Source organism: Bombina bombina, chromosome 7, assembly GCF_027579735.1.
Source record: "Bombina bombina isolate aBomBom1 chromosome 7, aBomBom1.pri, whole genome shotgun sequence".
Classification (NCBI taxonomy): Eukaryota; Metazoa; Chordata; class Amphibia; order Anura; family Bombinatoridae; genus Bombina; species Bombina bombina.
In genome coordinates this window covers 257,178,613-257,196,630 of record NC_069505.1, presented here as the reverse complement: position 1 = coordinate 257,196,630, position 18,018 = coordinate 257,178,613, and the positions used below count along the sequence as shown (strand labels likewise).

Below are 18,018 nucleotides of genomic sequence, written 5' to 3'. Positions count from 1 at the left end.
AAAAAACCTAACACCCTACTTGCACGCAAACCTGATCACATATTCTCAAGTGCACTAACCCAACATGAAAATATCAGGTTAGTGTGCGAGCGATAGGTGTTCGTTTTTTCCATTTGCACTCTCCATTGAAGTCTATGGGGAGAAAAAGTTACCGTGGTCGAAATATCTGAAGTCTTGGGGGTCCATTTATCAAGCTCCGAACGGAGCTTGTGGGCCCCTGTTTCTGGCGAGTCTTCAGACTCGCCAGAAACACAAATTATTAAAGACCGCTGCTCCATAACCCTGTCTGGCTGCTCTGAGCAGGCGGACAGGAATCGCTGGAAATCAACCCGATCGAGTACGATCGAGTTGATTAACACCCCCCTGCTGGCGGCCGCGAGTCAGCAGGGGGCGGCGTTGCACCAGCAGCTCTTGTGAGCTGCTGGTGCAATGCTGAATACGGCAAGCGTATTGCTCTCCGCATTTAGCGAGGTGTTGTGGACCTGATCCGCACTGTCGGATCAGGTCCGCAACACCTTTAATAAATAGGGGCCTTGAAGTTAACTCCTGTCGGCTTTTGCTCAGGCGCAAACATTTTACTTTGAACTTGTAAAACCCATGCTTAAATATTGAAAATATAAGTGTAAAGGTTTAGTATCTATTACTGTTTCTATACAGTAATGAGTGCTGCCATGTTGTAACCTAGGTTTTTCCATATTTATTTATTTTGCTGATGATAGTTAGAGACAGATGTAAAATGAGTGTGAAAAAGGGATGTGGAATATAGGACTGTTAAAGAATAGGGTTTCCAAACAGCCTTGTTTGCAGAATTTATTATATTGCCTGTTATATATGTCCCTAAGTGTCCTCAGCAGATGAGATAGAAAGACCTGATAAGACAGACAAGGAGGCAAGCTAAATAATTAAACTGTATTGCAAAGAAGGACTTCCGGTGGGTGGCGTTCCAAGATGGCCACAGACTCCTGAGTCTCCGAGTATCTAGAAGTTAAAAGTGGCTGGAACCTTCGCCATCCTTCTCTCTCTTGGCAGTGTTAGTGCCCGAGAACTTTACTGGATTGAGGCATACTATCCCTCGGCCCCCGAGAAGCCAGAAACCGTTTTGGTGTGGTGGCGGGTGATCTCCCGCCACATTGTACATAGATCCTACATAATGGAGAGGCTCATCATCAAAGACATGTGTACGGATGCCTATGCCCTGGACGAAATAAAGGCCATTTTATTGCCCAAATTTGACCGGCTCCTCCTGTCCTGCTCTAACCTAAGCACTTTGGTGAGAGCAACAGTACAACCGCGCCGACAGGTGAAGTCTGCTTCGGAATCCACCTTACAGAGCGTGAGGGGTGGCTTAGTATCGTGCCCACAGGCGGACATCAGCTCTCTAACCTCAGCTCCCTCACGGAAGGGAACAGCGCTGACAATTCTAGCAGCCGGGGCATCACCTTCCCGCATGGAACGTTGGATCTCTACCATAGCACCAGCTGGGGACTCAAAATTCAACTCACGGCTACCCGCTATGACTACTGCAGCGTCAGCCACAGAGCCCAGACCAAGAAGCTTAGAAATGGAGACTGGTCTCAATACCGCTTACCGTGCTAACAATGCGGCTGAAACTCCTGTCGCTCCACCTTTGGTTGTTCTGCCGCACTTAATTCTCACTGTGAGGTTGCCTCTCTCCCCTTCGCAAATCAGCTGCACCCTTCTGAGGTATGTCTGCCACGCTCCACTCCGTGTCGGGATCGGATGATCAGCTTATGGTCACAGTCCCATTTACCAGCTGACTATGCAACAAACTCCTATGTGACCAGAGGCTTTCACCTATCCTTTGTACATCTGTGTAACTTTCAGCACCTTTGATTGCCCAGTTGCATTTGTTCAACACCAGTCAATACAAGAAACCAATAGACAGCGGCTGCCTTATATTATTTTCTACACCTGATTATGTATGTGCTTTTGTCCTATTTCATTTAATTCTTACTTACACACCGCTTCTCATATGCTTAAAGATATGAGTTCACTGTACCCGCTAGCAAGCATAATTTCTTACTATGACACACAGGGGCTGAAGGCATTTGTGAGCAGTAGCTGAACTATACTATTGTTATGTATATCAACCTCTCTATTATGCTCTGGTGTTGTTTACTTGATTTGCTGAGCAGTGTTAATCAGCCTTTTGATAGTGTTTTGTTTGGCTGGCACTTAACAATACGATCCTTGTTACCATCATTCTTATTAGATGTATCTTGGTGAATCAAAATGTTGCTGCACACTAAGGTCTCAACATATGTATATATATATAACTCCTGCTTGGAGCTTCTGTCAGATATATGCAATCATTTTAAGCAGCCTGTGTATACGCTCAACTCACCCTTATTTACCAAGAAACTATTAAGTAATGCCTGCAATATTAAGGCGGCCACACTGTTTAACTTATCTGTGTAGCTTAGCAGCCTCATTTCATTGTTTTGTTATGTGTTATGTGCTATATTGTTAGCTAAGATTCTGAAATGTTGCATAATCATAGCGCTGTTTACTGAGAATTGCGGTGTGTTATAACTCTCATAATATGCTAAAATCTTGACCACTCTGCTTTCTTATAAAGTACGAGTGGTTACATACTTGTAATAATACAACAGCCACATTTTTCCCAGTCAATGTTTGTTAGATGATATTTGTAGGGCAATGTAATTTATAATCTATAATTTAATAGTCAATTTTCCTTGGTTAAGGAGGTTTAGTTTAGTCTTGTTAGTTTATTAAACTGCAATACTATGTATATATTGATCTTACTCATTAAATCTGTGGGCCCTACCCCCCCTCTTTGATATATTCGCTACATTTAGCAGTTGCACCCGTGGGCTTACTCACAATACTATATGTCTCAACCTTTTCATTCTATGATGTAATGCCCTTTTACCTCTTTATCCTAATATGAGGGCATAACTGTGGTATTCAGCAAAACTTTTATTGTTGTGGTTCTACTGTGTCTCTGTTTAAGGAGGTTTAGCTCAGTCTTGTTAGTTTATTTTATGTTCAGTTAGATTGTGTTAGTATAAAAAAAAAAACCCCAGCATTGTGGTACAAATGAAAACCGCTGTTAGAAAGTTCTCTAGTCCATACAAGTCCTGTACAGACCTAAATATAAGTGTGAACATTTCATTTTACTGTAACCAATGGATTATGTTATTATATCATGCTGTCTAATCGATTCTATGTTAATTTGTCACACCCTGCGTGGTGTCTTAGATCTGTAACTTATCATTGTACCATGTGTTGGTTATAAATAAAATTTAAAAAAAAAAAAAAAACTGTATTGCAAAGTGTTTTTTTTACTATACTTAAATTAAACATGTTTAATGTCCTTTTAATTGCTGATATATATTGTGCAAGTATATAACAAATAGTACAGGGCCGATTCATCAAGCTCCGTATGGAGCCTTCAGACTCGATCGGGTTGATTGACACCCCCTGCTAGCGGCCGATTGGACCAGCAGTTTACAAGATTTATCGATGTGCAGCGGACATTATACGCTACATTGTATCATGTCCGTTCGCACTAGGATAAATCTACCCCTATATATTTCCTTTAAATGACCTTTTTCTTTGCTCAGTGCAATACTTGCAAAACATTTTGAAGGAATAATAGGTGAGTTTGAGTGCTGGAGTTAATGACCAAACTGAGCGCCACACAAGCTCTTACAGGAAATAAGCCACCGTGCGTGACCACTTCTCATTTTGTCCCTGTCTTCCCTATTCATAAAGTTCCATTCCATCTGGATTTTGTTGGAAGCTTATTGTAAAAAATAATAAGAGGTTTGTGCTGCTTTTAAACACATTATAGGTCTATGTACTGAATCTCTTGTGCAGACACATCTGGAATTTGAGTCTTCAGCTTCCCCAGTTCGTTAAGGAGCATTAAACAAAATCCCAATTCAAAAGAGACTCTGGTTAGCAGGGGATTAAAGGGGGGCAGGGGGATCTCTTTCTCAAATACCCTGTTTTTAAGCCACTGAAGAAAACAAAAGCCTAAAATACTTATTTAAACGCTCTCTATTCTCTGCATTTAATTATGAGTTATGATTTTATGAATTTAATTTGATGAGTAGAAAAAAACTGATGTTTTGTGATAAGGGGACAGGACTGCCCATTACATTAGCTATATGTTAAAGGGAGATTACAAACTTTTAAATTGAAGTGATAAAATGTTAATTATATGTAATAAGAATATTTGCAATATATTTGTTATTTACTTTGTCCCCTTTCCTGTAAATTAATTCAGAAAATTGTGGGCTTTACAATTCATGTTAGAAGTAGAAAATGAGCTTACGGTCTTAAAGGGACAGTGAACTGTAAAGTGTATGAGAAATTGATCCTGTAAGTTATTTATTTATTTAGCTGTTTTTTTTTCTTTTTGAAACAAAATAGGTTGAGCTTGCAGGGAATTTAGATATCCTTAGTTTATCACTTTCTGTACACACATACATGCTTCTTTATATTATCTCTAAACCAAAGCCTAATACTTAGAAGAATTTAAATTTAACATTTTATTGCTTATCTCTTCTACCACCTACAGGGAGTGTGATTTCTTCTGATGGGTATGTTTACACAGTTTTTTTTAAACCTACATAGAAACGTTTAGACTAGGTAGGAATACCTTAGGCAAAAGCAGCTATTTTGATTGCTGAAATAAAGTAAAAGGATCTATTTGTAAACAATTTAATACAATCCAGCAGGTAAAATGGATCATTGGAAACAAACTAAAGTGAAGACAAATTTAGAGTACTTTAGAGTCCTTTTAACTCTGCTATATTCTACACATTCATTGGTCACACACTTTAGGGACCCATTTATAACTGACCCTGATTGGCCTCAGCAGAGAAGAAGAAAACCTAGGTTACAGAATTGCTTTATGGACCCTTATTTTACTGACTATTATATTGTAATAAAAGTTTTTCTTTTTTTAAATAAACACTATTCGTGAACTCAATTTAATGGAACACATAGTCTCCAAGGTAAAAATGCCCTTTAAAACAATCCCTGAGGGGCCTCGGAATACTAATGCAGCACTTATAGAATCTCTCCAGACCAGACAGCTTTAGAGAATTGGGCCATAAAACTTTACACATAGGGCTCGATTTATCCTGTGGGCTTGTGTGCAACCCTGCCCCATACCCGCGGAAAAGACTGGGGGATAGGTGGCGAACAGGACAGGGAAGAAGCAGACTTATGAGCGCTGCATGATAAATCATCACTGCAGGTTTTTACTGGTGTGAACCTGCAATCAAAGGGGGGAGAAGGGTTTGATAAATCAAGTCCTTATTGTTTCAATATTTAAACAACACACACCACTGTAAAATACATAGCTCTGCATATTATTCCCAGGCTAGGCTTTGCTTTAACTACATCATTCTGTATAGATTTTTTTAAATTTAATGTCCCTTTAACTTCATTATATTTAACTCGATGTGCAAACTGCAGCTGTCAATTTTTGTATTCACTAAACAGTAGGCTGTTAGGCAGGCTGACCCCTTATTGTGCTGCAATAATGATTTTGGTTCTGATCCCAGTCGCCATAGCCAGAATGTGGCTCAGCAATGTCACTGTGTTCAGTAATATCACAAATGACAATACTGTTTGGGGACATGAAAGCCTGCTTACTCTGGAATCCAAGGTGTTAGCCCTTAAACCTAAACCTTAAACTCAATCTCTAATGCAGGGCAGTGGGGCGATTAGGGCACTGGCCCTGGGCCCCGCGCTTTGCCTTGCCCTGACAAACTTGGTCAAATACACGTAGGAAGGACAGCGGGAGCAGTCAGTGACGTGAAGTCTTCCAGTAACGAGTGGCAGGTAAGTGAGTACCTACCACAGATGTGGTTACTGAAGCTAATTACATCACAGTGTGGGTCTGTACTGGGGGGGGGGGGCATGTAGTGTGTGTATTTGCATGTTCATGTAACTGTCATATACACGTGATGTATACATTGCACATAGAAAACATGTGAGCAATGACAGCATGACTATATATATATATCAAAATAAAAAGAGTATTGCATTGAGCAATGATACTTTTTTTATTGGACTAACTATACATTTATAAAATGACAAGCTTTCGGAGGAGTGTCTTCCTTTTTCAAGTCTGAAGCAATACTGACCAATTTGATGGAATTTACAGATTATATTTTAAAACACAGGCTAAAAAGACAAAGTGTTACAGAGGTCTGAATTCAGGGAGAGGATGGGGTGTCGTAAAAATCATGATGGGGGTTTAGGAGACAGGCAGATAGTGTCAGTAAAAGATAACAGGCAGGGGAAATATATGGTTATACACAAAGCATATAATGACAAAGTTATATATATATTTTGAATATAAGGCAACTTTTTGCGGCATTGAGAAACAAGTTTGAAGTATGTGAAATAATATGTAGCCAGGAAGCCTCATCCCATGCAGTCTGGATGAGAGATTGGAAATTCTACTTTGATATATTAGAATTGTATTATTCAGCTTAGTTTGGCTAAATTTCATAGTGTTAGGATCAGTCTATTGTGGGACACCTTGTAAGTGGTGACTGGCTGAGCAGAATATGGCCATATTGTGTGACTAAGATCCCATCTTTATTTAAATTTTTTTTTAAAAATTAAATATTTTTTGCAGCATTAAGAAAAAAGGAAAAAAGTTATATATATACAGGGAGTGCAGAATTATTAGGCAAATGAGTATTTTGACCACATCATCCTCTTTATGCATGTTGTCTTACTCCAAGCTGTATAGGCTCGAAAGCCTACTACCAATTAAGCATATTAGGTGATGTGCATCTCTGTAATGAGAAGGGGTGTGGTCTAATGACATCAACACCCTATATCAGGTGTGCATAATTATTAGGCAACTTCCTTTCCTTTGGCAAAATGGGTCAAAAGAAGGACTTGACAGGCTCAGAAAAGTCAAAAATAGTGAGATATCTTGCAGAGGGATGCAGCACTCTTAAAATTGCAAAGCTTCTGAAGCGTGATCATCGAACAATCAAGCGTTTCATTCAAAATAGTCAACAGGGTCGCAAGAAGCGTGTGGAAAAACCAAGGCGCAAAATAACTGCCCATGAACTGAGAAAAGTCAAGCGTGCAGCTGCCAAGATGCCACTTGCCACCAGTTTGGCCATATTTCAGAGCTGCAACATCACTGGAGTGCCCAAAAGCACAAGGTGTGCAATACTCAGAGACATGGCCAAGGTAAGAAAGGATGAAAGACGACCACCACTGAACAAGACACACAAGCTGAAACGTCAAGACTGGGCCAAGAAATATCTCAAGACTGATTTTTCTAAGGTTTTATGGACTGATGAAATGAGAGTGAGTCTTGATGGGCCAGATGGATGGGCCCGTGGCTGGATTGGTAAAGGGCAGAGAGCTCCAGTCCGACTCAGACGCCAGCAAGGTGGAGGTGGAGTACTGGTTTGGGCTGGTATCATCAAAGATGAGCTTGTGGGGCCTTTTCGGGTTGAGGATGGAGTCAAGCTCAACTCCCAGTCCTACTGCCAGTTTCTGGAAGACACCTTCTTCAAGCAGTGGTACAGGAAGAGGTCTGCATCCTTCAAGAAAAACATGATTTTCATGCAGGACAATGCTCCATCACACGCGTCCAAGTACTCCACAGCGTGGCTGGCAAGAAAGGGTATAAAAGAAGAAAATCTAATGACATGGCCTCCTTGTTCACCTGATCTGAACCCCATTGAGAACCTGTGGTCCATCATCAAATGTGAGATTTACAAGGAGGGAAAACAGTACACCTCTCTGAACAGTGTCTGGGAGGCTGTGGTTGCTGCTGCACGCAATGTTGATGGTGAACAGATCAAAACACTGACAGAATCCATGGATGGCAGGCTTCTGAGTGTCCTTGCAAAGAAAGGTGGCTATATTGGTCACTGATTTGTTTTTGTTTTGTTTTTGAATGTCAGAAATGTATATTTGTGAATGTTGAGATGTTATATTGGTTTCACTGGTAAAAATAAATAATTGAAATGGGTATATATTTGTTTTTTGTTAAGTTGCCTAATAATTATGCACAGTAATAGTCACATGCACACACAGATATCCCCCTAAAATAGCTATGACTAAAAACAAACTAAAAAATACTTCCAAAACTAGTCAGCTTTGATATTAATGAGTTTTTTGGGTTCATTGAGGTTGTTGTTCAATAATAAAATTAATCCTCAAAAATACAACTTGCCTAATAATTCTGCACTCCCTGTATATGTCACATGCATGTGTGGCACCTGCTGGTTATGTGCTGTTAGGGTCTCATTTTCTTTTTCGATTCAGAGGATAACAGTGAGTAGGATTGCTAGTTGCCCTCCATAAAAATACTGTAAACAAAGAGCTGTACATACACAGTGTTTCTGGGCCATATTTGGTAGGCAAAGAGGCATTGGAAGCTAACAAAAACATAAATATTATTACTGGTACAATCAAACTAAACAAACAGATATAAAACCTTTCATTCTTGTTATCTGAATATGAGGCAAACAAATTCTGTATCTTACAATGACAATAATTTGTCTGTTTGAGTTGTTAGTATGGTTTGCACTAATAGAGTGACACGCTCACCGATAATAATAATTTGTCTATTTGAGTTGTCAGTACGGAGTGCACTAATATAGAGGCACGCTCACCGATAATAATAATAATAATTTGTCTGTTTGAGTTGTCAGTACGGTTTGCACTAATAGAGTGGCACGCTCACTGATAATAATAACGATAATTTGTCTGTTTAAATTGTTAGTATGGTTTGCACTAATATAGCAACACGCTCACCGATAATAATAATAATTTGTCTGTTTGAGTTGTCAGTACGGTTTGCACTAATATAGCGACACGCTCACCGATAATAATAATTTGTCTGTTTGAGTTGTCAGTACGGTTTGCACTAATATAGCGACACGCTCACTGATAATAATAACGATAATTTGTCTGTTTAAATTGTTAGTATGGTTTGCACTAATATAGCAACACGCTCACCGATAATAATAATAATTTGTCTGTTTGAGTTGTCAGTACGGTTTGCACTAATATAGCGACACGCTCACCGATAATAATAATAATTTGTCTGTTTGAGGTGTCAGTATGGTTTGCACTAATATAGCGACACGCTCACCGATAATAATAATAATTTGTCTGTTTGAGTTGTCAGTATGGTTTGCACTAATATAGCGACACGCTCACAGATAATAATAATAATTTGTCTGTTTGAGTTGTCAGTATGGTTTGCACTAATATAGTGACACGCTCACCGATAATAATAATAATTTGTCTGTTTGAGTTGTCAGTACGGTTTGCACTAATATAGCGACACGCTCACCGATAATAATAATAATTTGTCTGTTTGAGTTGTCAGTATGGTTTGCACTAATATAGTGACACGCTCACCGATAATAATAATAATTTGTCTGTTTGAGTTGTCAGTATGGTTTGCACTAATATAGTGACACGCTCGCCGATAATAATAATAATTTGTCTGTTTGAGTTGTCAGTATGGTTTGCACTAATATAGCGACACACTCACCGATAATAATAATAATTTGTCTGTTTGAGTTGTCAGTACGGTTTGCACTAATATAGTGACACGCTCACCGATAATTATAATAATAATAACTTCTTCAGTGATAAATTAACTGTTGCAGAACAAACAAACACGTAATGATGATGTATCCAGCTGTCAGACAGCTAATATGACTGATTACTCACAAACAGCATGTTTGGTACTATGTAGCATGGGAAGATGACCCAATCACGTACAGAGCCGAATTAGACTTACTTAGCAGCTGTTGCCTGGTCTAGAAGGCTCTTTGCGGTTTCCAGACTCTCAGACGTGTTGTTCAGAATCATGTCTACTCCGCTGAGGTTCCCAATGCTTTCTCTGATCTTGCTCAGGAGTGTGGCAATGTCATTAGAACTGGCTGGCAATGAGATGTTCAGAACCTGTCGGGCTACCAGCTCAATGCTTTCTGGGTCAGCTCCTTCCTCTGCAAGTCAATAAAACATAAATATAAAGAGTCATATGTGTAAAGAGTTGTATTAATTTAGTGCCACATAAAGCCCCCGATAGGAATGGTAGGGAAAAGGGATTCAGTTAGTGTTAGCTGCTGCTAAAAACATACTCAAAGGGGCAGTACAGTTACAATTAAACACTAAAGATTGAGACAGAGGGGTAGAGTTATGAACTGTCGAGCGGACATGATTCGCTACAGCTTGTGGAAGGCCCCAATCGGCCATTAGCAGGGGCTGTCAATCATCCCGATTGGATCGGATTGGGATGATTTCAATCTGCCACCTAAAAGGGGCAGTAGTTTTACAAACACTGCTTCTTAAAGGGACATGCCATCCACATTTTTTCTTTTATGATTTAGAAAGAGAATGCAATTTTAAACATCTTTCTAATTTACTTATATTATCTAATTTGTTTTATTCTCTTGATATTCTTTGATGAAAAGCATATCTAGATATGCTCACTAGCTGCTGATTGGTTGCTGCACATAGAAGCCTCGTGTGATTGGCTCACCATGTGCATTGCTTTTTCTTCAACTAAGGATATTTAAAAAATGAAGCAAAATAAATAATGGAAGTAAATTGTAATGTTGTTTAAATTTCTATTCTCTATCTGAATCATGAAAGAAAGATTTTGGGTTTAGTGGCCCTTTAACTTCCGTTTCAGGCAAGTCTGAAACAATGGGACTCCGAAGCAGCATCATAAATGGAGCAAAGAGCAATTAACTTTCATTGTTCAATTTGCTTCCACTCAAATACCTGAAAATAAGAAAAATAATTTTTAATAAATTTTAATATTTAATCATGCGTTTTACTGTGTATGAACTGTATCTATTTTACATTCCAATGTTCTTCAGATAGAGGAAAATGTTCTATGTATTTTAATATATATATAAAGGTAAACTGACTAGTATAATGTGACTATGGTATATATATATACATATAAAGCTAGGGAGTTTCATTCTGTGCAGTCATGATTTGAGGCATAGCACTGCAATGTTGGAATTCTGTATTTAATATTAGAATCGAATGACTCAGCCCAGCAAAGCTAAACAGACTAGTGTTAGGACCAGTCTGATTTTGGGACACCTTGTAAGTGGTAGACTGGCTTAGCAGAATATGGCCATATTGTGTGACTAAGATCCCAACTTTATTTAAAGATATGTAGACTTAAAGTCTTGCAGCATAAATATAATTTTGCTTGTATATGTTATAAACATGTGGATTCAAGTATTTAGATGTGCGCCAACCCTCTATGTTGTTTTGTTTTATATATATATATATATATATATATATTCACACACACACACATATTATATATATATATATATATATATATATATATATATATATATATATATATATATATATATATATATATATATATATATAAATTAAAATTATGGAGGAGATTAAAATCCTCCATGTCTCAAAAGTAAATGAATACAACATTTTTGTATAGGAAATTAGCATATCCAGGCAAGTTCCCTGCTTGCTTTTCCCCAGTAAAACCTACTATGTGAAGAACATTGGAATGTAAAATATTCATAATTATCTACAGTTTAGTGCAGTTGGTCTAATGTAGTGTTGAGTTTGCAAACGAGCGATAAGTCTTACGTTTTTTTCTCAGTTTGCATATTACATTGAAGTCTATAGGGAGAAGAAGTTAGCGCGGCCGCAATATCTGAAGTCCTCGCAAGCGTTCGTCGGCTTTTGCTCGTGTGCAAACATTTTAGTTTTAAATTGTGATACGCCTGCTAACCTATGCGTGTTAAAAGTTTACTGTCTTTGCACAAGCAAAAGCGCTAAATTACACGCCACTTGTAATTTGGCCATATGTTTTTTTAAATACATATAAGAAAAATAGATTTTTCAATGATCCTTTAAATTCAGATGCCAACAATGAAAATGTTGAACACCCACCTCTAATACAGCATTCTAAATTCACTTACGTCTCTCCGGACTCTCCATAATCACTAGTTCCTATGATATTCTATGCAGCTAACTCACTAAAGCTCATACTCTGCATTCTTTAGTGAACCAGCATTTAGGCACTGAATTAGCTGGAGAGATTGGGGCAACCTTTTTTACCCTCTGTTATTTGTTTAGAAGTGATATTTTTTAGTAATTATTCTGCAAACATTTGTGAAACCAGTTCACTTGTATTGACCCATAGTACCTACCAGTCAGGAAATCTTTAATTTTCTTGATAAATTCTCTCAGCTTCTTTGTGGAATCTTCAATGCGACGCTTTGCATCTATAGCTTTGCTTAGCGTGTTGTCACTTTGACCTTTGGCTTCCTGCGCTATGTCTTGAATTTCTTTAATCTGGCGAGAATGACAAGTGTGACCAGTTAAAGCCAATTTTAAAAAATATATGAGATAAAATAGTTAGGGGTAGGGAGGATTTGTGGTGGCCTAGGGCAGCATAAAACTGAATACACAACTGCTTGAATTGTATAGTTTGACTTCTAAACATAAATCCTGGGTGTATTTGGTTACTTGTGCACTGTTCAGCAGGTGTATGTACCTTCTGAGATATATCACTGAGCTGGTTTGCAGTGTTCTCTAGTTCCAATGTGATGTTCTGAGCATCTTTGAGGGCCTTGGTTGAGACGGGAACAGCACCGTTACAATTATCTCCTCCACACCTTATTCTACCCTCACTATCGCGGCAGTTGACACCTCCACATGGTGCCAGGTCACATGGTTGGTCTCCAGGTGCCCCACAGATCTATTAGGAGAGATTAAAGAAACAAATAACCTTACTAGTACAAACTGGCCTTTTACTGTTCTCATTTCTAGATGGGCAAATCGAATAACAACAAAAAGCAACTAAAATGAGCCTCTGACACTTTAGTAGGAAAGCCACATTGGAATTGTTTTTTTATTGCAGGGAGGATGTGGAGGGATTTATAGACAAGATGAACAGTGTATTATTCTGAAATCAAAATATGGGCAAGTGAGTGGGTTCTGAAGTTTAACACTGTAAAATGCAGATGTATGAATTTAGGGCAATAAACAAATGAGAAGAAGGGTATTGGGTTTATATACAGTATACATATGATGGCAATTATTTATTACTGCAGCGTGACATCTGCCAGCATTGGAACAGTTGAATCAAAATAAAATAGCAAATCCATGATCAATTATTTTATAGTAACCTTGTAGAATATTTATTTGTTAAAGGGACTTTGTACTTAAAATGCATTACAAAGAGCAATCGTTACTCAAAGTGAACATATTTTTGCTTGAAACAATGTGTATGTAAAAGCTGTTAAAACAAAATGAATACTGCAGTATTGAGTTGGTACTTCCTACTGATCCTCACTGGCCAATAACGGCCTCTGCTTTACTTGTGGATTTTAACACACCCCTGCAAGTGTCATAAGATTTATTCAGGAGAGAAACATGAGTATTTCAAAAAACTAAATTGTGAAGTACGTTTTGAAATGCTTTGCTTAATTTGAAAAAGAGGTTGACTACAATGTTACGTTCAGTGATAAGTGTAAAAGAGTTATTATGTTGACATAATAATACACACAGAAAAACACACATATAAATATTAATATATATATATATATATATATATATATATATATATATATATATATATATATATATATATATATACACACACAGACACACATATAAATATATATATATATATATATATATATATATATATATATATATATATATATATATATATATATATATATGCATATACAAACACACACACACATATAAAAATATATATACACATACACACACACGCAAATAAATATATATATATATATATATACATACAAACACACACACACACATATAGATATATATACAGTGGGGCAAAAAAGTATTTAGTCAGCCACAAATTGTGCAAGTTCTCCCACTTAAGAAGATGAGAGAGGCCTGTAATTTTCATCATAGGTATACCTCAACTATGAGAGACAAAATGTGGAAACAAATCCAGACAATCACATTGTCTGATTTGGAAAGAATGTATTTGCATATTATGGTGGAAAATAAGTATTTGGTCACCAACAAACAAGCAAGATTTCTGGCTCTCACAGACCTGTATCTTCTTCTTTAAGAGGCTCCTCTGTCCTCCACTCATTACCTGTATTAATGGCACCTGTTTGAACTTGTTATCAGTATAAAAGACACCTGTCCACAACCTCAAACAGTCACACTCCAAACTCCACTATGATGAAGACCAAAGAGCTGTTGAAGGACACCAGAAACAAAATTGTAGACCTGCACCAGGCTGGGAAGACTGAATCTGTAATAGGCAAGCAGCTTGGTGTGAAGAAATCAACTGTGGGAGCAATAATTAGAAAATGGAAGACATACAAAACCACTGATAATCTCCCTCGATCTGGGGCTCCACGCAAGATCTCACCCCGTGGGGTCAAAATGATCACAAGAACGGTGAGCAAACATCCCAGAATCACACGGGGGGACCTAGTGAATGACCTACAGAGAGCTGGAACCAACGTAACAAAGGCTACCATCAGTAACAGTAACACACTATGCCGCCAGGGACTCCTGCAGTGCAAGACGTGTCCCCCTGCTTAAGCCAGTACATGTCCGGGCCCATCTGAAGTATGCTAGAGAGCATTTGGATGATCCAGAAGCGGATTGGGAGAATGTCATATGGTCAGATGAAACCAAAGTAGAACTGTTTGGTAGAAATACAATTCGTTGTGTTTGGAGGAGAGAGAATGCTGAGTTGCAACCAAAGAACACCATACCTACTGTGAAGCATGGGGGTGGCAACATCATGCTTTGGGGCTGTTTCTCTGCAAAGGGAACAGGACGACTGATCCGTGTACATGAAAGAATGAATGGGGCCATGTATCGTGAGATTTTGAGTGCAAACCTCCTTCCATCAGCAAGGGCATTGAAGATGAAACGTGGCTGGTTCTTTCAGCATGACAATGATCCCAAACACACCGCCCGGGCAACGAAGGAGTGGCTTCGTAAGAAGCATTTCAAGGTCCTGGAGTGGCCTAGCCAATCTCCAGATCTCAACCTCATAGAAAACCTTTGGAGGGAGTTGAAAGTCTGTGTTGCCCAGCGACAGCCCCAAAACATCACTGCTCTAGAGGAGATCTGCATGCAGGAATGGGCCAACATACCAGCAACAGTGTGTGACAACCTTGTGAAGACTTACAGAAAACGTTTGACCTCTGTCATTGCCAACAAAGGATATATAACAAAGTATTGAGATGAACTTTTGATATTGACCAAATACTTATTTTCCACCATAATTTGCAAATAAATTCTTTCCAAATCAGACAATGTGATTGTCTGGATTTGTTTCCACATTTTGTCTCTCATAGTTGAGGTATACCTATGATGAAAAATACAGGCCTCTCTCATCTTCTTAAGTGGAAGAACTTGCACAATTGGTGGCTGACTAAATACTTTTTTGCCCCACTATATATATATATATATATATATATATATATATATACACATACAAACACACATACACACACATATAAATATACAGTATATACACATACAAACACACACACATATATATATATATATATATATATATATACACATGCAAAAACACACACACATATAAATATATATACATACACATACAAACACACATACACACACATATAAATATATATATACATACAAACACACACACACACATAAATATATATACATATGCAAAACAGAATGAGAAGCAGTCTGCCAGGAACGAACAGCAGCATCAATAGCTTGTTCTATGGCCCGGTTGCCACCTGGTAGTAGCTTCTTTCTGCCCAATTGTGCTTTTCACAGAGGAAAACTTTCCTGTAGTATATCAGTCTGATCCCGCCTACATGGTCAGTCCAGCACCGAAATACCAGGCAATTCTCCTCTGAACAAGGAACATGACAACCCCAGACGATCGTTTCGGCCTCCTTTGGGCCTCGTCAGTGAGGTGCAGCCATATCCCTCTAAGCACATTGGGCAAGGAGTCCACGTCTGGTTTCCCCCATCACCCTTAGGGAGACTATCCCCCAGGGTCATATTTACATATGCAAAACAGAATGAGAAGCAGTCTGCCAGGAACGAACAGCAGCATCAATAGCTTGTTCTATGGCCCGGTTGCCACCTGGTAGTAGCTTCTTTCTGCCCAATTGTGCTTTTCACAGAGGAAAACTTTCCTGTAGTATATCAGTCTGATCCCGCCTACATGGTCAGTCCAGCACCGAAATACCAGGCAATTCTCCTCTGAACAAGGAACATGACAACCCCAGACGATCGTTTCGGCCTCCTTTGGGCCTCGTCAGTGAGGTGCAGCCATATCCCTCTAAGCACATTGGGCAAGGAGTCCACGTCTGGTTTCCCCCATCACCCTTAGGGAGACTATCCCCAGGGTCATATTTACATATGCAAAACAGAATGAGAAGCAGTCTGCCAGGAACGAACAGCAGCATCAATAGCTTGTTCTATGGCCCGGTTGCCACCTGGTAGTAGCTTCTTTCTGCCCAATTGTGCTTTTCACAGAGGAAAACTTTCCTGTAGTATATCAGTCTGATCCCGCCTACATGGTCAGTCCAGCACCGAAATACCAGGCAATTCTCCTCTGAACATGGAACATGACAACCCCAGACGATCGTTTCGGCCTCCTTTGGGCCTTGTCAGTGAGGTGCAGCCATATCCCTCTAAGCACATTGGGCAAGGAGTCCACGTCTGGTTTCCCCCATCACCCTTAGGGAGACTATCCCCAGGGTCATATTTACATATGCAAAACAGAATGAGAAGCAGTCTGCCAGGAACGAACAGCAGCATCAATAGCTTGTTCTATGGCCCGGTTGCCACCTGGTAGTAGCTTCTTTCTGCCCAATTGTGCTTTTCACAGAGGAAAACTTTCCTGTAGTATATCAGTCTGATCCCGCCTACATGGTCAGTCCAGCACCAAAATACCAGGCAATTCTCCTCTGAACAAGGAACATGACAACCCCAGACGATCGTTTCGGCCCCCTAAAAGAGGCTGCTTCCGGGTGGTAAATCGCCATAGAACAAGCCACTGAGCTGTTGTTCGTTCCTGGTAGAGCGCTTCTCTCTTCATATGCAAATTATTATGACCCTGGGGAAGTCTCCCTATGGGTGATGGGGGAAACCAGACGTGGACTCCTTGCCCAGTGTGCTTAGAGGAATGTGGCTGCACCTCACTGACGAGGCCCATAGGAGGCCGAAACGATCGTCTGGGGTTGTCATGTTCCTTGTTCAGAGGAGAATTGCCTGGTATTTCGGGGCTGGACTAACCTTACTTGGCAGGATCAGACTGATATACTTCAGGAAAGTTTTCTTCTGTGAAAAGCACACTGGTCTAAAAGAGGCTGCTTCCGGGTGGTAAATCGCCATAGAACAAGCCACTAAGCTGTTGTTCGTTCCTGGGAGAGCGCTTCTCTCTTCATATGCAAATTATTATGACCCTGGGGAAGTCTCCCTATGGGTGATGGGGGAAACCAGACGTGGACTCCTTGCCCAGTGTGCTTAGAGGAATGTGGCTGCACCTCACTGACGAGGCCCATAGGAGGCCGAAACGATCATCTGGGGTTGTTATGTTCCTTGTTCAGAGGAGAATTGCCTGGTATTTCGGGGCTGGACTGACCTTACTTGGCAGGATCAGACTGATATACTTCAGGAAAGTTTTCTTCTGTGAAAAGCACACTGGTCTAAAAGAGGCTGCTTCCGGGTGGTAAATTGCCATAGAACAAGCCACTGAGCTGTTGTTCGTTCCTGGTAGAGCGCTTCTCTCTTCATATGTAAATATATATATATATATATATATATATATATATATATATATATATACACACATACAAACACACACACACACACACACACACATATATAAATATATATATATACAAACAAACACACACACATATAAATATATATACACATACAAACAAACACACACATATAAATATAGATACACATACGAACACACACATATAAATATAT

The 18,018-nt window shown here is 39.2% G+C and overlaps 1 protein-coding gene across 1 annotated transcript in view; it reads right to left on the bottom strand.

The window, feature by feature from the left end:
• The window catches only part of LOC128666237 (laminin subunit beta-4), a 233,982-nt gene that overhangs the window by 32,882 nt on the left and 183,082 nt on the right, over positions 1-18,018 (bottom strand). The window contains exons 28-30 of the mRNA XM_053720711.1: positions 12,563-12,766; positions 12,216-12,360; positions 9,803-10,010 (exon numbers count right to left, since the gene is read on the bottom strand). Coding sequence (XP_053576686.1) covers positions 9,803-10,010; positions 12,216-12,360; positions 12,563-12,766 — 557 coding nt within the window. The remainder of the gene's footprint in view (positions 1-9,802; positions 10,011-12,215; positions 12,361-12,562; positions 12,767-18,018) is intronic.